The following is a 27,799-nucleotide window of genomic DNA, read 5'->3' as shown; positions in this document are numbered from 1 at the left end:
GCCTGGTTTGCCCTGCCCTGATACCGACCTTGATGACAAGGACCAACCTTAGGGGCACCGTGTGGCCAAATTTGTCCTTGTCTTTACCAAGATGTAACATGCCTGCCTGGGGGCTGTTACGCCGTACGACAAATGTTCTAACATAGATTGATACATTTACACATATTGACAAAAAAATGTCACACAAATCTTTACATATTATGCTAATGAGGTCGCCCTCAACTTTGGCTATGACGCCTGGTCCGCGTGTAACCATCAGATCTAGACGATGGGTCACTTACTGCGCACCCTGTAGGCTGTACTACTGACGACGTAAGCAGTGACCTTAATTAAACCCACTCAACTTGTTGGGGTTATTTACGTCCAAACTGCTTCTGTTTTATGATAGATCCACTGGCAGGTTGTTGCTGTGTGGCCCCAGCCTAGCTTCTTTATTCTACAAAGTGCGCTTCTGTCAAACTTCCGCAGTAAAGTGGTAAGTTCGACAACATCCGGTCTTTGACTTCAGAAGTTCTAATCTACAACCATGGCCGTCATACTACCGACAGCCTACAGAAGTGGGTGGTCACGCAGTGTGCAAACTGTGTGGTCTCGTATCAGCCACAAGGTGCACAATAGTCACGCATCAACGTCTTTTGGCACCGACGTCACCCTCGTGGAGACCCACGTTGACTGGGCAAGCCGAGCTAAACTCCACCCGGCACGGATCAGGGGCAGGAAGTGGCTACCTGGCTCGACTAGTCCCAACTATCCCGAGTTTCTCAAGCCACCCAAGGACGGCTACCCGTACGTCTTCACACCTGAGGATGACACGACCGCTTCTCCTGAAGGGTGTGCTGTCGCCGTGCGGAAAGTAGTACACGAGGTGCTGGAGAAGAACAAGAATGGGGCGGTACTGTTTCGTGGTCTGCCTCTGCAGACTGCCGAAGATTTCTCCCGTGTAGTCAATAACATGGGTCTGAAGTTAATTGGTTATGAAGGGGGAGCTGCAGTCAGGAGTGACGTCGCGAAGGCAGTGAACACAGCGAGCGACGAGCCGCCCGAGTTTTGTATCGAACCCCACAATGAGCTGGCCCAGACCTCGCACTTCCCTGAAAAGGTTAGTAGAACGAAAAGTGTCAACGCTTTAGAGAACAGCTAACGCAAACCGAGTCTCCGTAGGTGTCCTTGGTTTTACGTCTCATTCGCTTTTTGTATGATAGGCTTCTTTTTGATTCTTTTTTGCTATTGATTCACCACATGTCTTCTGAAATTGACATTAGGTATGCCACTTAACAAAAAGATTTGGTTGTGGTTTTCAGGTCATATTTTTCTGCCTGGACCCTCCGTCTCCTGGTGCTGGTGGCGAGACTGTGATCGCAGACGTGCGGGAAATTCTACCCCGTCTGGACAAGGACGTCGTGGACAAGTTTGAGAAGCTCGGAGTGATGTACTGGCATCACCTGCCCTCCCATTCTCCTGGAGCATACCTCTCATGGCAAAAGGTACAACTAATAGCTAATCATTTGATTCTTTAGATCACCGAAACGAAGAACATCAAACCAAGAAAAGAATTACACCTTCTCTTCCATAGACAACAAGAGTCTTAGGACCCGAAATCTCCATGAAACTTTGTTTTTTTATTAAACCAGTTCCCCCCCCATTCTATATCCCTCAATGGTTTGAACCCCACCTGTCGGGGCCAGGAGAAGTGACCCACTTTCGCTATGAATAGCTACTAACAGATGTGCAACAATATGCAATGGACAACACTGCAAATATATATTTTCCTCATTACTGATGCAAATTAAGTCCAATTTGCAGTTCATTGTATACATCTGTGTCTAAGCTATCTGCATAGTAAATAACATGAAAATCTGTTGCTCCTCTCTTCAGTTATTCTCCTTAAAAGATTTTGACAAATACGCCATTGCAGTTCCAGTGACACATACCAGGGGGCCCAAAATCGACCTTGACCTTTCTCCTCTCGACACCTACCCACATACCAAATATCATTTCAATCCATCTACACGTTCTACAGTTACGCTGACTTTACGCATCCGGTGACACAAACATACACACATGCAAACACACACGCAAACACACTGAATTTGCATACTTTGCACTTAAGTGTGTACATCTCTGTCTAACTTACCTGCGTACCAAATAACATGACGATCTGTCGTTCCTTTCTTCAGTTATTCTCCTTCGAAGATTTTTACAAATACGCCATTGCAGTTCCAGTGACACATACCAGGGGGCCCAAAATCGACCTTGACCTTTCTCCTCCCAACACCTACCCACATATTAAATATCATTACAATCCATCAACATGTTCTACAGTTATTCTGACTTTAAGCATCCGGTGACACAAACATACACACAAACACGCAAACGCACGCAAAACAGTATCTCCATGAAAAAGCCTTTTTTCAAGGAGATAAACATACATGTATTTTTCATATGTATCTATACGGTATACATCTTCAGTCGTTCCAGACCGAGGAAAGGGCGGCTGTAGAGAAGTATATGATAGCGAACAACACAAACTGGAGGTGGGAAGATGACAACCTATCATGGTGCATCACACTGCCACCCATGTTCAAGTACAGAGGTTAGCATATTTCAATAAAGTCAGTGTATGTGTGTGTGTGTGTGTGTGTGTGTGTGTATGTGACGTTCGTGAGTGTGTTGGGGGGGGGGGGGGCTCTGTTGTCAGGACGGTCACTAGAGTTGTGGGCTTATCTTATATTGTCCTGGTATCTAAACCATACCTAAAGCAAGGTCTCTCTGAAAATTGAAATGCAGTGAAGAGAAAAACTTTGGGATTAAGGTTTGGGATGGGTTTCGAAAAATACGGAAAATAGTTCATGAAAGCTTTTTTTATTTTTTTCATTTCGAAGGATATAAAACAAGAGACTGTTAACGATAGAACCATTTTGTGGCCTTTTCTTTTGCTGTACATTGCACGGTAGAACAATTGGCTCAGCAGCAATCTAGGAAACATGTACGTATATGTTAACAACGGTTCCAATGTAATTTTCCAGGGCAGAAACTGTGGTTTTGCTCCGTCCACATAAATAACGCATCATATTTCAAGGCCCACCCCCTCTGGTTCAACAAGGATCTCCCCGATCATGACTTTCCCCTCACCACCCACTATGGAGACGGCACCGACATTGAGGCAGAAGTAATTCAGCATATCCGCGATGTCCACTGGCAGGTACGTAGGTACGAAAGCCCATAAGGACACTTTGTGCAGCCTCTGAGAAACTCTTGGCAGTGGCTTCCAATAGTGTCCTTGTGGACTTCAGTACGTGTAGTTAGTGTGGACTCTTCCTCGTTCTGGACCACCATTTTCCGATTGGGAAACATGTGCTCAAACTCAAAATTTACTTTTTCTTCCCAGACTCGCAAAAACTCATAAATAGTCTTACCTCTACAGACAGCCAAACTAGATCATGATTAATTTGACAACTCAACCACAGACGACCTTTAAATCCAATTCAGTTGGCTCAGATTAGCCATGTGTCCATCGCAGAGAGTATGCTTAATAGAACCTTGCTGACAACATCATAACGTTAAGTCCACATTCTTTGCATTCACGATAGCATCATAGAAATCGAAATTTCAACGAGCTAGTGTATGGCGTTTTTTTTCTCGTTCTCAGGTTTCCATGGGTTTCCAGATGCAGAAGGGTGACTTACTGGTCCTGAACAACATGTACTGCCAGCACGCCAGACTCGGCTTTACCGGGAAACGGAAACTTGCCGTCGCGCTGGCCAAGCAGGACCAGGACTATCCGGAGGACTTCTGAGTTTTCAATCCTTTCTAAGAGTTAGTATTTCAAAAGGAATCACGTCAACTGACACACAATTATTTGGTATCGCAAAATCTACCAGTATAACTGTAGATGCATGAAATATATCGAGAGTAATACTTTCACAGATGTGAAGTATTGGTTGATAGACCAATTTCCAAAGTGAGAGATTTAAAAAGTCCGTAGATTGTCGAAATTGCCACTTTTAGTGTAAAACTTTAAGGATGTGGAGGGACTTTGCCGCGCGCGATACGTGATTTATGAGTTTCTGGTCAGGCCGATCACCTTTGATGTCCTTCTCAGGACAGGAGATGAAATAATGCCGGAATAGTAGCCGGAGGGGACAGAAGTAAACGTTTGCGGCCTTGATTTATGCAAATTATTACAGTATGAAGCATTTTTAGTACAGCAGGACCTACATAGGAGAAAGATACCATGCTGGCTTTCAAATATTAGTAAAATCTTGGAGGAGTCAGGCTTTGCCTACCTTTTACTTATTACAAAGATCGAAACACGCTATCCGCTCAATCTGAACTAAAACAAAGGCTACTTTGTAAACTTTTAAAACTAAAACAAAGGCTACTTTGTAAAAACTAAAACAAAGGCTACTTTGTAAACTTTTAAAACTAAAACAAAGATACAACTTTCTTCAACATTTTACTCACAACTGAACTCTAGATCTTGTGGTGAAAAAGGTAAGCATGGAAACAAATTAAGAACTTACAAAAAATTTAAGATCACATATAAAAAAGAAAAATATCTAGATATACAAAATTTCAACTATCGCCGAGCTATGACTAAACTAAGGATCAGCGATCATCCACTGCAAATTGAAGATGGTAGATACAACCAGACTCCACCAAATAACAGAATGTGTGCATTCTGTAACAATGATTGTATAGAAGATGAAATACATTTTATTTTAGAATGCTCACTATACTCAGACCTGCGCAGACCCCTTGTAAGTTCCATACAACTAGACAAGAAATATGCGCATCTTACAAATAACGAGGTATTCACATGTTTTATATCTTCTAGAAACTACGATATGATTAAAAAACTATTTTGTGTACAAATGTTTCAAGAAGAGAGAAGAGACTCTGTAGATTTAGATGGAATATAGCACAATGTTCCTTTTCTTTTACTTCATGTTACCAAATGCATTTAGCCCATGTTGGGTATGAATATGCAATAAAGTTCATTGTCATTGTCATTAAACCCAGGGAACTAGATTGGTAGGTCAATTCGTTTGCTTGCATTCATGTAGAAGACCTTACGAGTGATCTGGTGTAGTTGTCTACTCATGTCAAATACAATCTCTGCGTTGTGAGTGCTATGCCCTATTGTCCGACGGTCGATCCCGGTCGGATAGCTTGGTTAATTTCAGCTTTGAAATGTTTACGGAGAAAATCACTACCAAGAATATTTTTGTTCCAGAGAGAAAGTTTGGGTGTCTGTCGGACTCTGTCTTCCAGAATGTACTTCCAAGACTGACCAATAAAAATTGGCATCCCTAACGGCCTAAGGAGTAAGACCACATGCAAAGCTACATGTATATTCGTGAGCTGAATTTCTACCATTATCAATACGTATCAGTAATTTTACAAGATGGAAGATACTTAACATGAATAAAGGCGTTATTCATTAGTCTTTAAGAATGGGATGACTATTCATAATGGGTATTCAGGTTAATGTCTTAATCTCTCTGAGGTCTTGTTGCCCATTGTAGTTATGGTTTCCCGAGCAATGATACCATGACGAACGACTTTTTGAATAAAAATTGCCTTTAATCTTTAACCAGAGAGCGATAAAAAGTAATCCTACCGTCATCTACACTCACAATGCGTGCCAATCCGGTATTTGCCATCCACTTTATTCCACACACTGCCCATGATCATCATTCAAGTTTCATCGATCAGAACATTGTCTTAACCCTCTATCTCAGAAAACCATTTTGTTTATCAGTCTCCATACATTCTTTGAGCCCTTGTCTCCTAGACGTCCAACTTTCTTATTCTTCCATATCTATACTTTCTGCAGCACCGCAAAATAGTTTTGCGGCGTAGACGTAACATTTTACAGAGTAATCCATTAGTGTACAATCCTCTTACTTTCAATTTCCGTCATTCTCTTAAGTTTCTTAGAATCTCTTCTCGTGTGAAAGCTGTTAAATGTAAAAAAAAATCTTAAACAAAATGTGCGACAAAGAAAAGATGAAGGAATGTTTTTTGAGCCTCGTATAGCAGCTAATGACCTGAGACCCTGATGATAGGAAGCATTACCATATAGTCCCCCTCCCCATGGGCACACGCGCTACCCACGTGATCGTGTACAGGTGCAATGACGGACCGCATTCCACATACAGGACGTGTTCGTTCTGTTGTAACGTTAACATCAACATCTCTTCTTTTACTGAGTGAGATGTTCCCTTTAGCCCCAACCCAACTTTGACTGTACCCATTTTGATATGACTTGGTGGTTTGCAAATCCGGTACTAATTTGTTGTTCACTGGCGTGGATTGTGATGTTCTGTCAGAGATCAACATATATTCCTCGCATGTTCGGATAAGTCTAGCGGTTTCTTCGTCCAGTTCCTGATGAAAACTCTCGCTGTTGCTCTGGTTAACAGTTGTCTTTCCTCTCCTCATCTTCTTGGGTAGCTGAGGGGGGCTTTCGCTAGTTACTACAGTATCTTGTAAAGACGTCTTTGTTGTAAGAAGGGAGTCTGTAACTACGTGTGTGTTGTGGTCGTGCGATTTATCCTTTGAGTCTTGTACGGAAGTTATTTCAATACTGGGCACTGTTGTTGGTGAAGATTGCATTCTATCGTCAGCTAAGGAAAGCATTCTCGAATCGTGTGAAACGGTACGAACTATTGTGTTGTCTGTTGTACGGTGGTTGTAATGATTGCTCTCAAACGGAGGACTGCCGTTCAGTTTCCCTGCAACCCTGCACGTTCCTGATAGGAGGCGTTCTTCTGTGGCAACCGTTGCTAAGCCATTCTCTGTTCGAGAGGGTTCGCCTCTTGTCGTAGATGGCGAATATAAAAACGTCCCAGAACAGTTCGAAAGAGGCCGCCTTAATCTGGGAGAGCCAAGCTTAGGAGAGCATGAACCACCTCTTCTTGGCACTTCAAGAAACCTTGACCCCCTGGACTGATACGTCATTGCACTGTCAAATCCTCCCGACAGGGGGCGTCCCACACTCTGCAGAGACTCCATACTTGAACCAGACTCGTAAGAGTAGGTGCTGGCTGAGTCATACCCGTCGATAGAAAACTGCCTCTGTAGTTTTAGATCCTCGATTTCCTCGTAAACATGAAGAAACTGACGGAGAACGTCCACGTCTAAAGATATCAGGTTGATCTGTGAAGACAGAAGCGGAAAGGACAGGTAAATCGACAATGGTATATAAGACCATGTAAAAAGACAAAGTTAGACTGTTCGCAATATTGCCTTTGACTATCCTTTACATTTCATAGAGTACTTTATTGACACATTTTAGTGTTTTTTATGAGTTCCCTGAGCATTTTATAGCACCCAAATGATCCCACAGACACCGGCCTTCCTAAGGTTTAGATGTTGAAAAAGAAAATCGACGAAACGACTGACTCGTATATCATAGCATTCAAGACACTAACAACAGAACAGCACAGTAAATGGCATTTAGAGACAATACGGAATCAAGTCCGTCATTCTACTCCTGATAAAGCTCCAGACAAATATAATAGTTCAGATGTATGCTTCCCAATCTACTTAGTACTTTCTGATCTGAATCCTTGCTATGATGATGGACACGGCTTAAGGGCGGGAGTCATTGTCTTCCATAATTAGGGGTGTCGTGTTCTCAGTTTGACAGGTCATATGTCAATAACGTAGGCTGGGAATCACATAGGTGGCAAAGTGCTAGTATAGTAGTAGTAACCCTGAACAATGCCCTGAAGCACCGGTTAGTCCAAGCAATAACGTAATTTTCTGTAGTTTATTACCCGTAAGTAATACAAGCAGGAACCAGATTTAACGTGCCTAGCTACACTAAAGCGATGACTAAACGGTCTTCTCCAATCAGGCTCTACTTCTATAAGGCAACAAAGCAAGAATATAAAGAGAAGAAAGGCTGGAATAATTTCAAAATGAAATCCTAGTTTTCACGGCGGAATGGCGATTATGCAAAATGGCGTCACAATGGCGGCCCCCATGGACATGTTGTCAAGGGACCAGACACCTCTCCATGTCACCTTTGTCAAACCATAATAACGTTTTTCACGGTAAATTTGCGTTGGAGACAGCTATTTTGTATCGTGTCGTCACCGTTGTGTGAGAAAATAAATATTTAGGAGATTTCCTTTCCAATATGGCGACTGAAACTTGTCCTCTGAGTCTGAAGTTGAAAGGAATGAACATTCCTAAAATATTACCTTAAGTACCATGTTTTCGATCTAGCCAGCAGTCTTCTTCCTGCATGCTTTCGTGTATGCCTGTTTTTTTTTCCGTAAACAGCTTTTAAAATCATTTTCTGGCCTGCCAAAAAGCATGTTACGCTACAAGCAGTATCTGGTTGTAGCGACGAGGTATTAAATCTCTAGATTTTTATTGATAACACAGTTGCACAATGTATCAGACGCTGGGACCAGGTGGCATCATGGAAAAATCTGCTATCAACAAACGGATACAAGCTCGACATTTAGTGTAGGAAATCCGGGCTTTGGTGAGAAATCCCACTCCCTCAACTATAATCATGTAATTACAAATCTCATCGGATAAGGTATCTGCCATTTTGCTTACTCTCCAAGCAGAGGTTCGGCTATGGCTGGTATTTGACCCTTTTTTATGCGTTTTTGTCGGACTTTCTATTTTGTCCCGTTTTCTTTATTTTGGCTTAACGACATCAAGAAAACGGGACAAAACAGAAAGCCCGACAAAAACGCCTAGAAAACAGTCAGAGCCGAACCTCTACTTGGAGAGTAGTTTTGCTTGGTTGTCCCAATAATTAGCCGACTAAACGCTTCAATGGTCCGATCATTCTATAATTGTAGCACTTTCCATTTCTTTTCCCTTATGTCTCTTTTCTTGTCAACTATTGCTCTCTCCTATTTCAATTTCCATTTCTACGTCAGCATTATCAATATCATCATTTCTGAAGCCTCTAATAGTGGGTTGACATTGCATACCGTACGTAACTTCTACAGCTTCATTTTTTCTGATAGGAACAAGTCGTGCGGTTACTTTTTCAACACGTACAGTATTGTAATCTTTCCCTACACGTATAACCAGCACGAAACGTGGGCCTTCCACAGAGTCTGACATCAAGCGTTTTCTGACAAGCACATCAGGACGGGTCGACTTGGACTCTCACTGACAGGTGTGTTTTACCTGTGTTCTTTAAAGAAACCCAGGCAATATTAGGGCCCGAAATTCGAATTTTGAAACCCAATTTATTTAGTCATTTCTATACATGATTTGTTCAAACAACACTACCACAATGTATAGCGACGTCCATCATGCAAAAAATACGACGTCGTTGTGTGAGAAGTCACTGAAAATCGTCGCCGGGGTTTTTGTAGGCTCGCGAAACTAAGGGATCATCGTACGGCATGTTTTTGTACGGTATTAAAATGCTCAAAGTATGAAGCTATTACACAAATGTGCTAGACAGTGTTAGTAAATGTCACTACAATAAAGATTTCAGCATTTTTATATTTCCATTTTTTGGTCCCTAATATTGCTTTGGTTGCCTTTGAACACGTAGAGGTTTATCGCCTGAGGCTCCCGCATACATGTGATTGCCACAAGAGAGACATTACTCTATCGAAAGTCTTATATGGCACTAAATTTGTACCTTCTTATAGTGTCTTTGTGAGTTCTTGAATATAATAATGCCGCCATTTTTTTTCTATTATTCTGAACCGCTGGCCTGTGTCGACCCTGACCTGCTGTTTCACAAGTCTATTCCGTCGGCAGATACATTTGTAAATACCTATTGTGTGTAACCAAGGTGGTAAGATACTACAGATTATACAGATCCCATCTATATTCTTTACAATGTAAGCCACTGCATGTTACTTAGAGCTGTCGTGTGTTGCACCCAACCCCCAGGCACTGGCGTGAGAGCGTCGAGTTGGTACGTATACTGTATGTGCTTTGGGTGTGGGGTGTGGTAGCCTCTACCAGGCTCCAGAGACGGAGAAAGAGTAGAAATTGGCCAAATAGACAGGAAAACATGCAAGAGGAGTTAGTCAGCTATAGGGGGGGGGGGGGCACAGTTTGTAGCTAGGATGGCATACTATTCACTCTATTTGGCCAATTCTACTATTTACCCAGCCATCCGCGGGGCCTGGTAGAGGCTAAGGGTGTGGGTGGTCTTTTCTGCGAAAGTCAGAAAAACAGTTCGAATTTAGGCATTGAAACAGCCCCCCCCCCCCAAAAAAAAAAACACACAACAACTATAATCTGCAAATATATCCCAATTCCTTGACACGAAAGGAAAAGCTACTTGTTTAAGGCTAACGCCTAGCTACATGTGCGTAATATAAGTAACGTTATACAGATAGTAAATGTAGTTTGTATCCGGGTATGTCTGGAAACAATGGCAATTTTGAATATATCATTTTCCTGTCCGTTTCTGCACGGATGTGTTCATATTACGTATAAACAATCCCCTGCAGCTGCGGAACGGTCACAAAACTCCTCCTTGCTAAACTCTAATCAAGTAGCTACGGTAATCTTTATAGATCAAAGGTTGTCGTTTGCCTAATCAAAGAACACACTATCATTACATCAGTTTGTATAATAACTCTGGGTAGGAAAAATCTTCTCAGTTGAAGTCGACAAGAGGTTGTCTACCTCTTCTTGAAGTATAAACCCGAAACACCTCCAGCCCCCCCCCCCCACCCCCAGTACACCAAACGGTCTATACCACCTACAGAATGTCGGCACTCTTTCAACGACATGTTTTTCAACAAGCAAACGTGTTTGCCAACATCGACGTGTTTAGAACCTCCTCTGTTGCGACACGAACCGTTTCATCAGGGCACAACAAGCCATGCTGACCTCCCCTCACTGCGGGGTCACGCCTTGTATTCTTCTTCTAATAGTTTGAGACCCTTTGTGTGTGGACAGCGAGCTGGGGTTCTCGAAGAAAATTACACCCCGACCGCGGGAGGTCTTCTAACCGAGCTGCGGATCGCATATTTCTCCTTGTAGTGGACGGTTGCCCCCAAATTTAGACGTACTACACAAAAAGGTGGAGACATTCCACAAAAATGTGAAGGAAAAATAGAAGACATACTGGTTCTTGTTTTGAAAACAATTACTGTGTTATACATGACATAAGCAACATATACCCTCTATCTAAATACTTCTATAAACATATACACATATACACAAGGAAAAGAGCGAGAGATGTTTCATGACCAATGTCAGGAAAAACAAATTTGATCACAGTCTGGCCTTCTTGAACTGGCCCACTTTCGCGGAGTTCAGTACCTAAAAGACTTTATTGTTCATTGTTCTTGCTTGTTCAGCATTTCCTCATTGATATGCTCGCGTTTTACCCTCGCAACAGAAGAGATATAAAGCGAGGTATGCCCCTCCACGAAGCCATGATCCATGGGTAGATCTCTATCCGACACATCGCATCAGAGGGGACATTTCTGATACCCTACATACTGATGTAAGTACGTTAGCCTCCGTTGCAGACTCCTTCCGGCTGTTATCTTTTTCAAGTTACAGGTTTATTATTACATTTTTTCTTAGTCCTTCCCGGCCAGCAATAAGAAAAAAAAAGTAATGATAAAACTGTAACTTGAAAAAGAAAACAGCCGGAAGGAGTCTGCAACGGAGGCTAACATACTTACATCATGGCGCCTCTTGGCTGGGCTTACCGGTCCCTTGGCGGATTTAAACATTTATTTTCCGGACATTTAATTTCGATAACGTTATGGATTCCCAGTAGGCCAAACGAAGTTTCCTGTAATGCTGCAACAAAGAATCGGCCGCGTGCTAGATTAAATGAAACGTAAATATTATGGATAATTTCCAAATGTACTATTTAACGTGTGGAAATGGGCTATAGAAAAAAGTTGCTCCGTATTCCAATATTGAAGAAGCGACAACTCGACCTTATGAACGCTGTATCATGTCCAATTTAGCTGCAACATTGAGCTAATGTTGTGTTTGCCGTTACATTCCTTAACGAATCGCTCGGACCCAGGTTCTATATCATGGCTGTCATGTTACTAATTCCACTACATCAATACCAGCAAGAACATCTGCTAGAGAATGTCGCCTCGCATTCTGAGTCTTTCCGTTTCTTAATTCCCCTCCAGCGATAGCAGACACACTCCTTACAAGACGTCCTATATATAAGTCTCGATAAGAGGGAAGAATGTAAGACATCCACTTTCGTTTACTTGCTAATCAGAGAGTTGTTGGTGTTGGGTTGAAGGGCCGTTTTGTGTTGTACACGCTACGAGGTTTGTGTTGGTCTGAACTAAAGCAATTATTTGTATTCTGAGAATCTTGTCTTTTTTAGAAAAATGTTGGACATGTATGATAGTTTTATGGCAAGGGCTTAAACGGCCCCAAAGTGTGAACGTTCTAATAGTCATTATTTCATCTTTCCAAGCAGAGGTTAGGCTCTGGCTTGTTTTGGACGTCTTTCTCATGTGTTTTTTATATGATATCGGGATTTCGTCTTTGTCATGTTTTCTCCTTTTTGTCGATAAAACATCTAGAAGTCTTTCAAGCGTCCACACTAACCTCTGCTTGGAAAGTACATTATTCCGGAATCCCTACAAATACCAAGACGGTTGTAACGGGAGATATATTGTACGCTATATATACATGTACTACTACTAGCAGTCTTTCTTGAATAAATTCCCTACCATGTTCGTCCGTAGCTCGGCTATCAAATGGTCCAGCCTCGTGCCGTCTTGTGAACAGGAGTCCCCCGTAGATGTCGTGTCGGTCCCCTCGGCGGTCCCCTCGCCTTGCCTCCGCGCGCCGTCAGCCACCGACTGGGCGCGAGAGAACAGACCCCGACAGGCGTCCGCCAACCCGAACATTTCACCCACGTCTGCCATCTTACACAGGCATTCACAGAAGTCCTGGCAACAAGGCCGCTGTGACATCTCACCTCTAGTACAAGACATGGCACCGCCAGAACCGGTCTTGTTCATGATCCCATAATAATGTTGACTTTCTGTCGCTGCGCCTACCGAGTCCTTACAATGTTCCTGATATGAATGACTGTAGTCACATCTGCCGTACCATTGTCGGGCTACACCACTGTTGCGCACAGGGGTGTACAAAAAATCTACATGCACTTTCTTGGCCTACTATCTTAGCAAATCAGAGCTTGCCAGATCGTACATATCATTTGTCAAGGGTTTATTTTATCTTTGATCAAATAAATGGTCCTAAATATGACAGTAATTGTGAAATTTGATTTTTAGCCGCTCCTGTGAATTTTTGTATTTTCCCTGAACATGCAATTTTCATGGTCGGACGGAATTTGGCTGCCCGGTAATTGTTCTGACTAACTCCTCGAATAACGCGCATTGTATGAATGGCTTCCCTTTGAGTCTGATCTCAGTATTTGTGTGTTTTGTCATTGTTAGAAAGGCATTGTGTACGGGCTCCACAGTAATACAAATGGAGGGGGTCTAGCTGTAATGCAAAGCTGAGTGTGCGTTGGTGGAGGTCCCCATGCAAAAATACAGTCATGTAGTGTATTCTAATTACATACGAATCATAGCTAAAATGTTACAACACCCTCAGAGACTACCTATATCTATTTATTCTATATATGGCACTGCTGCAAGTAAGGGCTATAACTCAACTCCTAGATTTTTGTGAGGATGTAAAAAAACAGTTGGAAGAAATCTGAGTAAGACATATTAAAAAAATCAGAATATGACAAGGAATAAACCAATAGAATTGTTCTTGTCTCGTTCTTTTTATACAGCGAAAATCAACGAGAAAAAATAGAATCTTGGTTTGTATTGTCTAACTTTCTCCCAGTCAACGTCGATTCGTACATTATTCTTTACAGCAACGCTCTCTCATGGGTTATTAGATAGAGAATGCATCCTTACAGTAAGTCTGAACTCTTTTAAAACATTCTAAAAGTAATTGCTAGCGTTTTGAAAGGTGGAGGAAATTAAAACTAGCATATCCATAATGTACTGTGCGTACAAAGAGTTTCTCGTGCCAACAGAGGCACAGAGGCAATTTCCCGTGTGACATTTGCTCTAGCTGTAACCTGAGCTCACAGGCAGTGAGAAGAGCCCATTCTATATCGTCAACCCCTGGAGTCTGGACTTCATCCATCCTTTCCCAGAAATTCCCTACCTCCCATCACAAGAAATTCTGGAGACTTAGATATATTCGCCATTCAAAATGGTTGCTAGTCCAGTTAGAATATGCACAGTACAGTGACATTGCAGAATGACAGGCATGCCTATCCACATTCCCTGTTTAACACGTCCCAACAGCACAAATACAGGGTGTTTAGTCTACTCAATCCTCGCTTTGTTGTTGGTGTCGACTTTTACTTTGACTCAAACAGAGAACCAAACAAGCCATGAGCCCTGCTGAATAGACCGCATTTCTTGTATCCAAGGCACGGGGATGATCTCAAGGGTGAGGCAAACAGGGATAGAAAGACATCACTCAAACGTGTACAAAACGCTCAATAGAATCGTACAAGAACAAGAGTCGTACTACTACTAGAGCTTAGCAATGGCCTCTGGTTCGCCTTTTTTTATACGTATACAGTAGCGTACACAAGAGAATTATAAGCCAATGCCATGGACTTGTTTCTCGGCATGTCGCCGGTAGATTACATAGTTCGCTACTGTTGACACAAAAGTCACATGACATTCACAACCGACCTCAATTTCACGGCTTGTTTTGTGTTCTAACCCACGGTCAACGACTCGTTTCCGACCAGCCAGAACCAAGACCGACATGCATGGCTTGCTCTGTTTTTTTACGCTGCCTATTTTCTTTCTTTCTTCTTTTGTCACCTTCTCTCAGCTTCACATTTTACCACTATTACTAGAAAGGATGAAAAACTTCACAGCATTTAAAGATTTAATGTGATGTGCCGCGCATCAACTCCATATGGCTATATATTCTCTATCATAGATCTACATCATGTTTATTTTTGGACCATTTTTGCCCATTGATGCGTTTTGTTTACCGTCCCGTCTGGAAATTCTGCGCACTTATGATGGCATTTTGTAATCTCCAAGCAGATCTATCGGTGGCAATGACAGTATCCAAAGGGCAAAAGCAGTATTATTAGCCACACCGATAGATCTGCTTGGAGATTAGGCATTTTATTTCATATCGACATGTGGAAGGGGAATTCTTTTATTGTCCATCTTGTGACGACATGAAGTAAAACAATAGTGTATAAAACTCAACGAGAATAACAAACAATAATACATCTTGTTACAGTTATTACATGTATGTACATTAATACATTGGCAAGGTACGGGAAAACAATATGTTTAAAGCTACAGTTCATACGAAGGAGTTTGCTTTGTGTATGCTAAATCAAATCAAAATGCTTTTTTATCCCCAGCTACCATCCGGGTAGTGATGCATCCACAACAATCATCTCTCTGTTGACGCTATGTCAACGTGATATGAAATAAAGTATACAATAAGCATTGGTATAAAATGACTTATCCGCATTCTTGATCGCACACCTTGAAGATTTTCCTAAAATGTCCCAGTATAAAAGCCATAATCCAGTCAACCCTTCTCGTACTAACGGTATATTGTCGTGCACGTCCATGTATTCATGTTGTTAATATCTACTCCTTGTCCACGCTACATCTCACTTCGTTATCCATAAAAACGACAGCAGTTTCTGCCGTGTATCTCCGTCCCCTGTCGTCTTCCTCTTTCAGGAGTGGTTGGTAGACGCCCTTGCCGCCGGGTCCTCCCCGAAGCTTGGTTGACAGCATACCAGCAATCCCGTACGCGGCCAAGGCGGACACGATACAGCCTATGAAGGCCCCCACTCCCATCGCGAAGATTTCGAAGCTTGTGAACTGAGATGGTTCTTCTGGCACCCCTAAAATAACACAACCGTCGTTAATTTATGTAACGGGAAGAAATCAAAGATGATTAGATATAGAGAAGGAAGGAAGGAAGGAAGGAAGGAAGGAAGGAAGGAAGGAAGGAAGGAAGGAAGGAAGGAAGGAAGGAAGGAAGGAAGGAAGGAAGGAAGGAAGGAAGGAAGGAAGGAAGGAAGGAAGGAAGGAAGGAAGGAAGGAAGGAAGGAAGGAAGGAAGGAAGGAAGGAAGGAAGGAAGGAAGGAAGGAAGGAAGGAAATGAAATGAAATGAAATGAAAGAAATGAAATATGATTAGAAATAGAAAGAAAGGAAGGAAGGAAGGAAGAATTTCTACCTTCAAACTTACTTTCGGGGAGTGCATCAAAAGCGTAACCGATGTCTTGTGAGAACTGGAAGACGTCAGCGTTGCGGACCACGGGGAAGAACGGCACCATGGTGTTGTTCAGATTGTGGCCGATAGGGGCGCCCTCCTCCGGGTAACTGACCAATGACGATGTGTTTTGCATAGCAAGCCAGGCGTCAAAGATGGCGTCACTGGAACAGAATCATTTATCATTTTTTAGATCTAAATACCGTCATACTTTACATCAAGTATAGCTTTAACCGTTGGTATGCTATCTACACATGATTAGTAATATTGGGCTCAATGGTATTTGATCCTACGTCCATATATTGATAAAATGATTCGTTGTTTATCTCATTTCAGTTTGTCAGAACATGAACTGTACCTGTAAGAATGCAGGAGGACAAAGATGGGGTCATTGGCTGACGCATGCGCGACGGAGGCGGTGCCGTTGAGAAACAGGTGTGCGAGGTTGTGCAGGGTGCGGATACTCGGGTCGTATTCTCCGTCGGGATGGTCGAACCCTTCCAAGGTGTTCCGAAAACTCCGTTCGGCAGTTTCCGTCCAGTTCGGGTTGTCGTACAGCGGGAGGTCGAGACAGCGTCCTGAAACGCCAGAGAAGACACGTCACGCTATACATCTAAGGTCTGTATACGTACTAGCCACTACCAGGCTCCACGGGTCGCTTGAAAAATCGTAGAAATTGGCCAAATAGACGGATAACATGCCAGAGAAGTTGGTCCGTTGTAGAAGTTACAGTTTGCGACCTCTAGATGGCATATTGGACCCTCTCTCCGCAGCCGACTCCCTTAGCATACTATTCACTCTACTTGGCCAATTTACTAGTATACTATTTTCCAACCATCCGCGGAGCCTGGTAGAGTCTATGTCTGTACGACATATGACGAGATTCGAACAGGCGAAAACCGTTGTAGAGGTAACAACGTTGCGAATCTTGGGAAGCGTCTTTCGCTTGCAGTCCTCTTTATACCCCTCACTTTACAGAAGGCTACAAGCAAAAGGCCTCCGAGAGTCGCAAAGCACGTGTAAGACGCTCAACCGCACCCTACATCTGCTTGAAAATAGGTATGTCAACTACACTTAGATTAGATGAGACATACCGACATCTCTTCCCCTGGGCAGGATCCTGACATCGGGACGGTCCACGTTCCCGCCGGGGTTGCGGAAGATCGGCCCCTCGTCCGTCCCGTTACACAGCGTCACCAGCCGGTTGTAGTCGTCCAGACTCATACAGACGGACTGCCAGCGGGAGAAGGGCGAGCCGGGACTCAGGGCAGTCGGGTTCAGGGGGTGGCGGCCTCCCATCATGTCGTCTGTGCACACGTCACACTCCGTTCCTGGGAAATCAGAAAAAAAATCGTCGTTAGATGGTCTCTTCAACATAGCAAGACCTGATAAGGAGTTTTTTTTTTTGTATTTTTTTTGTATTGCATACCCGGTAAACCACATCATGACCTAACACACAGGTTTGTACTGAACAGTACAAGCTGCATATCCGGATAGATTTATTTGATCCACTCACACCGGAAAGGACCCCTACTCTTTTAGATAAGCGTGGTGGGTCCTTTTACATGATCAAGGTGTGACTCTCCTCATTGAACATCTTATCCGAGTGACGTTCCTAAGTAGTCATTTTTCACCTGAGTGAAGCGAGGTCATTCGTGCAAAGTGCATTTCCCAATTAGCAGGGCACAACGTTATCAACATCAAAGGGGCATATCAGGATTTGAACACAGTTGTCTCTAACCTTTGTATTTTCTGTCAAGCCCAGTATTTTTCTGTCAGACATGAGAATATACATGTACATATATACACGCACCTCCTACCGCCCAGTCCCAGTAGTGCAGCGCGAAGGTCTCATCTCCCAACATCTTCTGCATCTCCCGTTCCAGCCACAACAGGTGCATCCGGTGCCAGGTGTTGTAGGCCGGACCTGTCGCACAGAAACACAGGGGTGAAAAAGAGAAGCAACGCCCCCTACGAACTACCGTGGTACTGTAATTCACTTTATATATATATATATATATATATCTTCACTATGATGTTATGTTCACGGCACAGAGGCGCCCATGAAAACAGTGAACATAAAGGTACAGTGAAAGAAACAAGAATTACAGTATTTCTTTTTCGAAATTTCAGAAGTAAAGATAGAGACTTTCCAAACTCGGAAGACACAAACACTTGTGGGTGGGCCATGCATTCCATGCGATCTTAATCACAAGGAAGATAATTGCTGTCACGAGTGTGAACTACATGCAGGGATTAAATAGCAAAGATGGGAAGGAATCTGAAAAGAGGAAAGTCTGAATGTAGGCGATACCTTCATGTGCGAAGTCTATCTCCCTCCACGGCTGGTTTGGGCCCAGTAGTGTGTCCCTCACGGCGTAGTAGTGCATCCATACAAACAGGTTATAGATAGTCACATTCTCCTGCAAATACGTAAGAGTGTAAGGATAACAACAATACCATACAATACATATTCGTATCGTTCGTTCAGACCCTTGTAGTGCCTAGTGGCACAAAGGACAGCAAGTTCTCTTGCTGATTCAGTTGTAGGATATATGACATTTCTTACAGGCGGGGTTGCTAGCTATGCCATTTAACGTGCTCGAGGCACCTCCGCGGACACGGACCTCCATTTTACGTCCCCTCCGAAATAATGGTGCAGCCCCAACCGAGATGCCCTTCCCAGGATTGAACCGGGGTATCCCAGTTACCAGCTAATTGAAACCATGAGCTTTAAATTTGCTGTGAGGCTACCAGTTTGAATGATATTATGTCGTCGACCTATTTTCATATACCGAATATGACTATGGAATATCCAATATAGCGTTTTTTGTAAAGAATTGTTTTATTATATTTTCCGATGATATGTTAAAAGGATTAACCAAAGATTGTAAACTTTCAAGGTTAAATAAAGGTCGATAACAAAAGTTTAGCTACATCCCGCCATATATCTATAGATGCGGCAGATGGACATTGTCTGCTATAGAGGCCAAGTCACGTATTGTAGGGGTGAGAAAAGGAGAAAAAAAGAAACAAATTGTATCAAGATTTTAACAAGCACTAGATGTGGTTCGCTCAAGAATGTCGACGAAAAAGTCCTGTTTAGCAAGATGTACGAAATGTCAACGCATTTTTCACGCTTCCTTAAACAATCGTTGTAAAGGATCTGTTCCCATGTTTTGTTCCCAAGGCGCTGTCTGTAGCTGTGTGTCACACTCGTGACAGTAATTATCTTCCTTAATTGAGATCACAAGACATTCATACCCCGCCCCCGGCGTTTGTGTCTGTTATGGCTCCGCTAGTTTATAGAATATTTCTTTCTTTATTTCTACCCAATTCTTTGCAGTCGAGTCTGTTTAAGGATATAGATACATTATAGTGAGATGTAGCTAAGAATGTCTACTCTGGAGGTAAAGTAATCGGGGCCAATGCTTTACATTTGGATCATCCAAAAACTGTTTTGAATGTCTTGTAGACTACTAGTACTTTTTTTTTATTTCTACCCAATTCTTTGCAATCGAATCTGTTTAAGGATATAGATATGTTATAGTAAAATGTAGCTAAGAATGTCTACTCTTGAGGTAAAGTAATCGGGGCCAATGCTTTACATTTGGATCATCGAACAATTGTTTTGAATGTCTTGTAGACTACTAGTAAATGTGGTTTCTTGCAATTTTTGTTGCACGTAGTACGCCTATTTCTTTTGCTATAATGAAAAGCGGAATGACTGAAAGAAAGAAAGTTAATTTGCATTTGGTATGCGGATAATTTCCTTGTTAAGATATATAACATTCAGTGTGATATAAATATGTACATGCTCATTAATAATCTGTATAATCTGCAATTGATTGATAATAACTTGTAATTACAGTCAAAGCTACGTATACCAATCATTCTCTCTCTCCCTCTCTTTTAACTCATGGATAGAAATGTACAGAGGAGGTTGGACAGCAGATGATTATAAGACAGGACATGTTCCTCACCACTTGCGGCTCCGTGCCGTTTGGTCCCAGCAAACCGAGCCAGTGTTCCTTACAGATGATGTAGTCGGGATGGACGGTTCTCTTGGCCTGGTCCAAGGCGTCCACGAACCGACGCCTTTCCTCCGCCGTACAGTTCTTAATGTTCTTCCGTAAGACGGGCGAGGCCGGCTGATCACAGCTCTCTCCCGTCCAGCCGTACCGACACTCGCCGCAGTTGTAGCCCCAGAAGTTGCCCTCGCACACACAGGTCCGGTTGAAGAACTTGTTGGGCCATCGTTCTCGGTCGTCCACGTTGGTGAAGGGATATTCCGGGTTGTGGGGGATGTCGGGGACGGCCAGGTCCTGACAGGAGCCCCGGCTGGCGGTCTGTCCGCACACGCCGAGGGTCAAGCCGTCCGGAGAGATCAACTCGGGACAGCACTCTTTGGACAGGATCCCGTCTACAGTCATACAGGCCCGCGGGAACTGCCCCGACACGGGGGAAGACAGGAAAATGGCCACCAAAGTCACCACTAAAGTGTACATTGTAATTCTAGATATATGCATACGATGATATTTAGTAAAGCGTCTTGTCTTAAATCCTGTCTCAAGACAGATGCGACCACCTGCGGAGAACAGGTGCTCAGAGTGACCGGACGGTCCGACGAGGGGTCATCACGGAACACGCCTTCCTGTCACCCGCCAGTGGACCAATCACTGGGCAGGATTTACCTAGGTGTTCTGTATACGTGTCGCCGGTATAACCTAGCCTCCATCAGACCCTCCTACGGGCGTATGGATCATAGAATTCGGCAGAAAGGGGATTGATTAGCCAGTAGAGTCAGTCCACGGTGAAGATCACATTTCGCCCGTGTCGGACGGAGCCTGCAAATGAAACCCTTGCAAATATCCTCCCTATAGCCGGCGTAGTTAGTCTGGTAGAGACTAGCCATCCAGTGCAACAGTAATACACACCAGCTTCGCAGGCACGCGGCGCGGTAGCAGCTGGTTATTTCACACTGAACGACCTGTCACACATACCGAAGAATCTGTTCTTACCTGGGTTTGAATCCAGGTAACGTCACATGGAATAAAAGCTATACAAAAGTGCTCGGAAACTGCCCCGTAACAAACATGACAAGACCTCTACGATAGTCAAGGTTCGACAAAAGCCAACCTCAAAGTCAGTTTGAGGCAAAAAAATGTACGATGGGGTTTTGTATATTTGTCCTTCAAGTAGTATATTGTAATGTCTGTGCCCCTACAGTGGGCTTTGTGTCTAAGTGTATTTGGGCAAGAAAAACACAATGTGTAGTCATTCAAGCAAGACAGACCACCTCGTGACTACCTTGTGACTGGGGGGAATGCTAAAAATACCAACTACTAATTGTGGTATTTATGTAAACAATTTTGCTCAAAAGCACAATGAGTTGAGTAAGCCTATAATAGCAATAATAATCATTACTGGTTGAAAGAAAGGCATTGAAACTGGGTTAAATGATTGACCTGACATGAAAAGTTACGTTGCAGATTTCTCCAACAATACAAAACGCTTTGTTCTCCATGTAAGTTGTCTGTGTACGTATTAAAGGAGGTAGAAAAATCCAAGATGTACCCCCATGATAACTATAGATACGCCACGGGTTAAAATCTGAATATGACGTGCAATTTCTTGTCTTTGCGACAGTCGTGAAGAAGTTTGATGGCGCCCTTTTCGACCTGCATCGGCGCTTTGTACTTGTCTTAGCAATTGTCTTACGTAATTACGCCTTTGAGCGCACCCCTTTCCACCTCCATCGGCACTTTGTACTTGTCTTAATAGTTACTACTTGTCTTATGCACTTATACCCGTATGTAATTGTCCAGTACACGCATTGTATGCAATGTGTTATCCTGAGAAATGTTGTCTGCAGATGCCTGACACGTTTTTGTTCAACACCTGGCAGAGACAAGATAAAAGTCAGAAGTCTTATGGTGAGAGGCTAATCTCCAAGCACGGTGCTAAAATCGTACCAGCTAGCCAGAGAAGCTCCAGTCAGCCAGGGAAGTTGTCAGGCGAGAGGCTGCTTGTCATAAGGTATTACTCTAACGGTAGGGTGCATCTTCCCGCCTCGGGCGTTATCACATGACAGTCATGCGACAACTCAGTCTTGTCTTGTGTAAACACGCTTGTGTCATGTACATAAACTTATAGTGTGGTTTCTCCACTTTTTTTCTTGTTACAAAATGTAAAAATTAATTTTCATTGGTGATATTTCGTTTAAACACGTTTAGGTAGAAAATGAGAACTAATGACTTCTTCGCAAAGTCTTCTTCTTAATTACAAGTCTTTAAAAAAGACCATCGATCATTCTTAGTTCTGTACGCCAATCACGTGCTTCTGATAACCTCTATTATCTGTTGTTGTCCTCTTTAGCTGTCGCGGTTGGGTGGATCCGAGGAAGACAGGACAGACAACACGTAGGCGACGGTGGACTGAACCAGTTCACAGACAGACACCAGAAGGGAATTCGTAACGTTCCGGACAGGAGGCAGTCGTGAAAGTTGTGAGATGTTTCTGGTGTACGTTTCAGCGGCGGTGTTGGCGGCTTGCCTTCAGGTTTCCCCCGTGTCCGGCCAGTTCCCGCGGGCCTGTATGACTGTAGACGGAATCCTGTCCAAAGAGTGCTGTCCCGAGTTGATCTCTCCGGACGGCTTGACCCTCGGCGTGTGCGGACAGACCGCCAGCCGGGGCTCCTGTCAGGACCTGACCGTCCCCGACATCCCCCACAACCCGGAATATCCCTTCACCAACGTGGACGACCGAGAACGATGGCCCAACAAGTTCTTCAACCGGACCTGTGTGTGTGAGGGCAACTTCTGGGGCTACAACTGCGGCGAGTGTCGGTACGGCTGGACGGGAGAGAGCTGCGACCAGCCGGCCTCGCCCGTCTTACGGAAGAACATTAAGAACTGCACGGCGGAGGAAAGGCGTCGGTTCGTGGACGCCTTGGACCAGGCCAAGAGAACCGTCCATCCCGACTACATCATCTGTAAGGAACACTGGCTGGGTTTGCTGGGACCAAACGGCACGGAGCCGCAAGTGGTGAGGAACATGTCCTATCTTATTATCATGTGCTGTCGAACCTCTCTACATTTCTATCCATTTAACCTCTATTAGTTTGATAAAAAAAGAGAGAGAGAGAGATTGGTAGCTTTCACTATAAGATCATCAGTTTTGCTAGTTTGTGATGGTTGACTTGATGGTTATGTATGCCATAATGGGGGGCATTTCTCGCTAATACCTTTTAATCGCCGGTAAATGGGGTCAAAGCCTTGGGACATAGGCATTCCATTGAAATATCATTCAGTACAGTCATTCGCCAATCCCATAAATTCATGGGAGCACTTTTTTCTCGGGTATAACGATAGTGCAATTTGATACTTGCAGCCTGCGAACCTGTTCTAGTGCAGTAGTGATCATGGTGTTTCTATTTCAGACAAACGTGACGATCTATAACCTGTTCGTGTGGATGCACTACTACGCCGTGAGGGACACACTCCTAGGGCCCGGTCAACCATTCCGGGCTATAGACTTCGCACACGAAGGTCAGTACCTATAGCTAGTCTCTATCAGACTAACGACGCCAACTATATGGAGAATGTTTGACAGGGAAGTTCGGCCACCAGGGGGTTTCATTTGCAAGCGGGGGGAAATACATACCTTACCGTGGACTGACTCAACTGGCCAATTATTCCCTTTTTTGGCCGAATATATTCTACGATCCATACCTTGTCACGATCACTTGTGAAGGCTTGGTGGAGGCTAACTTCTTCCAATCAGACAAAAATGCTTAACATGGGTACGTGCATATTGGTACAACCGTTTTGTGCTGTGGTCAGAAAGAGGACAAGGAAAAGGGAAGAAGAGGGGAGGGGCGAGGGCTAGAGGGCTATGGAAATATTTGAACCGGGACAATTTTGAAAGGTTTTAAACAACCAACCCATATGTCTTGACGGCTTGTTAACAGTTACAAAAAACCTGCTAATTGATACCTGTTCGTATTGACAGGTCCGGCCTACAACACCTGGCACCGGATGCACCTGTTGTGGCTGGAACGGGAGATGCAGAAGATGTTGGGAGACGAGACCTTCGCGCTGCACTACTGGGACTGGGCGGTAGGAGGTGCGTATATATATATATATTTGTCCTCATGCCTTTTCTAAACACTGTAACCTTTTCAATAGACAGAAAAAGAGAAGGATCACGTCTGCTGAATACTATGTTGGGGAGAGCATCTAACGACAAATCGTGTTTGATTTCCTAGGTTCAGAGTGTGACGTGTGCACAGACGACATGATGGGAGGCCGCCACCCCCTGAACCCGACTGCCCTGAGTCCCGGCTCGCCCTTCTCCCGCTGGCAGTCCGTCTGTATGAGTCTGGACGACTACAACCGGCTGGTGACGCTGTGTAACGGGACGGACGAGGGGCAGATCTTCCGCAACCCTGGCGGGAACGTGGACCGTCCAGCTGTCACGGTCCTGCCTCAACGCGAAGACGTCGGTAAGACAAGTTTGACTTTTTTCGCGTCATCTCTCAGGAAAGTTGCTTGAGTGGTGGCTGAATTCTGGGCTGATTTTTGGGGGATACCAATAAATACACCTTTTGTGGCTTGTTTCTGCACTCTTTCTTAACGCCAAAATCATGAAATAATGATGCAAATGTGCAAATATGGGGACGTAAATGTCAATTTCATACCGACTGCCTTATCCAGAATACTTCCAGTTTTCCCCCCTGAAATTGCTTAGGGCACCTTTAACATAGTCTTCCCTGTTGCATACCGTACAATCTGAATAAATTGGCCTTCAAACAAAATATGGCAGTACAGTTGAAACGAGGTTATGGAAGTTACTAGCAATATATGTGAATCTGGTTTTAGAACTTGCGACAAAATTCTCTGCACACACCTTTAGCCAATAAGGTCACTCGTAGCATCGTTCCTCATTTCCACGTACGTAATGCTGCATTTGCATAGTAGATCATAGTTCATGTTCTACCCTTTTGAATTTCTCACAAGAGTTTGTCAATTTCTTCTAGGGCGCTGCCTCGACATCCCTGAGTACGACCGCTTCAACTGGACCAAAGCCACCCGGGGGAGTTTCAGGAACAGTCTGGAGGGGTACAGCGACCCTGAGGGACAGTACAACCCCGACATCCGCAGTCTGCACAACCTCGCTCACCTGTTTCTCAACGGGACTGGCGGAATTACGCATGCGTCAGCCAACGACCCCATCTTCGTGCTCCTTCACTCTTACAGGTTGGTTACATTTTTGAACGGACTGTGGCTCCTTTGGCTTTTTTTGGCGACACTTCAGAGGTACAATCAGCTATGCATATACGGTTGTAACAGTGAAACTGGTACCTAGTGCAATCAGTGATTCAGACCTTAGACATTAGTCCCACTCGCAGCCACTTTTCAGCCAACATTTGAACAGCTCTGAAATAGTTTTGAAAATGCACTGCTTTAGTCATGCCTTATATGGTGCGTAACAGCATTGTCTTTTGTCACCATTTTGGTGGCTTCATCGCCGAACTGCAGTGACGTAGCCATCGTAGCCAGGAATAGCAAATAGGGGAGAGACTCGGGAGCTATGATAGGTTTGGATTCCAGGCTATAGCCATCGGCGAACTGCAGTGACGTAGCCATCGGCGACCAAACTTAGCAGACGACCGAGAGGTCAGCCCGGATTAATCCACATGTAATTGATGCTGATTAATGACAATTACCCAAGACCCCAGGCAATTGACCAATTATTGGCTATCAACTCTAATTTGTATTTTTTTCCTACAGCGACGCAATTTTTGATGCATGGTTGCGTCTGCAGAACAGCTCGTCACTGATTGGCTACCCAGAGGAGGGCGCCCCTATCGGTCACAACCAGAACAACACCATGGTGCCCTTCATGCCCGTGATTCGCAATGCTGACGTCTTCCAACTGTCTGAAGACTTGGGATATGCCTACGACGTCTTACCTCAAAGTAAGTACTTTCTTTCTCTCTTCCTTTCTTTCTTTTCTTTTCATTCCTTCCTTCCTTCTTTCTTTCTTCCTTTCTTTCTTTTATTTTCTTTCCTGTTTCTTTCTTTTCTTTTTTGTTTTATTTTCATTCCTTGTCATTTTTCTTTCCCTCTATCTCTCTACCTCTCTCTTTCTTGTACCGTTCTTCCCCATCAATAGCCTCTAAGGTACAATCAATGCAGCCCTGTCAGAATTCTGAAAATTATAACAATATTGATGGTTTTGTTTTCCTTCTTTTCTTCAAGGGATCCCGTCCAACCAGCCTTTGTCTGGTATCGAGATCTTCGGCATCACAGTCGGGGCGGTCTTCCTCGCCGTCGTGGTGGTGTCGGTAGTTTCCGTGTCGGTTCGGGTGCTGTCGTGTCGGCGTCGGCGCGGACGCGACGGGAGGGGCGTGTACGAGCCGCTCGTTGGTGACGATGCGAGGACGGGGAGACAGTACACTGGAGAAGGGTCCGTGGTGTACTCGGACGACCAGGTCAAATACGAGGGGAACTAGAATCTGGAATGAACAATTGCTTTGTACATATTGTCAGACCTTCATGTTGAATATTGCTGTTCTTACTGGAGGCTTCTGTTCTCTAAGGATGACAACGTTCTTTGTATCAAAAGGGGTCTTAGATACTTAGCACTTCACTTTATGCATTTTATGTTAAACAGAATTGTAATTTCAAATATCCAAGAGAAGCATACCTACTTAACTTATGGTCGGCTTGATCTCTCGTTGACAAAGATTATGAAACATAAGATAGTTGTGATACTATTGATTGTGATATAATTGCTAATATCAATGTACATCTAGTAAGGTTAGAATGTTATGTTATTATGGGTGCCGTTTGTTTGCTTTCAGACGGAAACTTGCAATTGTATTTTTCATATGCATTGCATTGCACTGGATGTTTGTCACAGGGTAAAAGTTAGAATGCATAATTGAAAACTGAATATGTATCATATACGTTTTCCCTTTATGCAATATTGCATCGCATTACATCTTCATATGGTTTAAAGAATGAATGGGATACTAATGACAACTGATACTCTGATTATTTATTACGGAAGTGTTTCTATTTTATTAATTACCTTGTCGCTAGCAGCATCCCCTCCTCAGAATAAATCAAACGTGCTATTTTCATGTTCGACTTCTTTTCTTCCGTTATTACTTTGGGTACAAATATTGTTGTAAAAAATATATTAGCAGTGTTAACGTTCTTAATAAACTGCTATGATATTATTTATTGCTCAGCTCTGATATATATTTGTCACGTATACTCATGTCCTTTTGGTATCATTTTGTCGCCTGATGTCCAGATTCTTATTATGTAAGCAGATGAACAATTAAGTTAAAGACCAAAGTTGTAGGAAAGTGGATAAGGTCTCCAAGCAGATGTTTGGATGAATATCGTAATGTGTTCTGAGTGACGATTCGGCTTCTCTGACAGTTCCTTATTCCATCTAAGCAGATGAACAGTTGGGTAAAAGGATAGTGTTGTTAGAGGAAAACGAATGAAGTCCACATA

The 27,799-nt window shown here is 43.5% G+C and overlaps 4 protein-coding genes across 5 annotated transcripts; 2 read left to right on the top strand and 2 right to left on the bottom strand.

Moving 5' to 3' along the window:
* Positions 1–29: 29 nt before the first annotated feature.
* Positions 30–4,342, top strand: LOC136444581 (dapdiamide synthesis protein DdaC-like). The gene is made up of 5 exons (XM_066442206.1): positions 30–1,099; positions 1,302–1,484; positions 2,470–2,593; positions 3,027–3,202; positions 3,650–4,342. Exons 1-5 carry the CDS (start codon positions 527–529, stop codon positions 3,794–3,796), a joined length of 1,203 nt encoding a protein of 400 aa, XP_066298303.1. The 5' UTR covers positions 30–526; the 3' UTR covers positions 3,797–4,342.
* A 1,588-nt stretch (positions 4,343–5,930) lies between these two features.
* Positions 5,931–13,056, bottom strand: LOC136444891 (serine-rich adhesin for platelets-like). Its single transcript, XM_066442648.1, has 2 exons — positions 12,684–13,056; positions 5,931–7,164 (listed from the first exon to the last, which is right to left on the bottom strand). Exons 1-2 carry the CDS (start codon positions 12,975–12,977, stop codon positions 6,046–6,048), a joined length of 1,413 nt encoding a protein of 470 aa, XP_066298745.1. The 5' UTR covers positions 12,978–13,056; the 3' UTR covers positions 5,931–6,045.
* Positions 13,057–14,946: 1,890 nt separating this feature from the next.
* LOC136444174 (L-dopachrome tautomerase-like) lies at positions 14,947–20,864 on the bottom strand. The gene is made up of 7 exons (XM_066441646.1): positions 20,246–20,864; positions 18,577–18,685; positions 18,076–18,189; positions 17,357–17,593; positions 16,621–16,840; positions 16,239–16,426; positions 14,947–15,889 (listed from the first exon to the last, which is right to left on the bottom strand). The coding sequence occupies exons 1-7, from the start codon at positions 20,789–20,791 to the stop codon at positions 15,627–15,629; spliced, it is 1,677 nt and encodes a 558-aa protein (XP_066297743.1). The 5' UTR covers positions 20,792–20,864; the 3' UTR covers positions 14,947–15,626.
* Positions 20,865–22,139: 1,275 nt separating this feature from the next.
* Positions 22,140–27,513, top strand: LOC136444175 (L-dopachrome tautomerase-like). 2 transcript variants are annotated; one of them, XM_066441647.1, is made up of 8 exons: positions 22,140–22,301; positions 22,641–23,309; positions 23,704–23,812; positions 24,276–24,389; positions 24,532–24,768; positions 25,303–25,522; positions 26,057–26,244; positions 26,528–27,513. In XM_066441647.1, the coding sequence occupies exons 2-8, from the start codon at positions 22,776–22,778 to the stop codon at positions 26,779–26,781; spliced, it is 1,656 nt and encodes a 551-aa protein (XP_066297744.1). In that variant the 5' UTR covers positions 22,140–22,301; positions 22,641–22,775; the 3' UTR covers positions 26,782–27,513. The 2 variants fall into 2 exon arrangements, with proteins under 2 accessions (XP_066297744.1, XP_066297745.1); XM_066441648.1 differs by having other exon boundaries at positions 22,140–22,315.
* The last annotated feature ends 286 nt before the right edge of the window (positions 27,514–27,799 follow it).

Source organism: Branchiostoma lanceolatum, chromosome 11 (genome assembly GCF_035083965.1).
Source record: "Branchiostoma lanceolatum isolate klBraLanc5 chromosome 11, klBraLanc5.hap2, whole genome shotgun sequence".
In the NCBI taxonomy this organism is placed as follows: Eukaryota; Metazoa; Chordata; class Leptocardii; order Amphioxiformes; family Branchiostomatidae; genus Branchiostoma; species Branchiostoma lanceolatum.
Note: the sequence above shows the minus strand (reverse complement) of the source record. Positions and strands in the feature narration are given on the sequence as shown.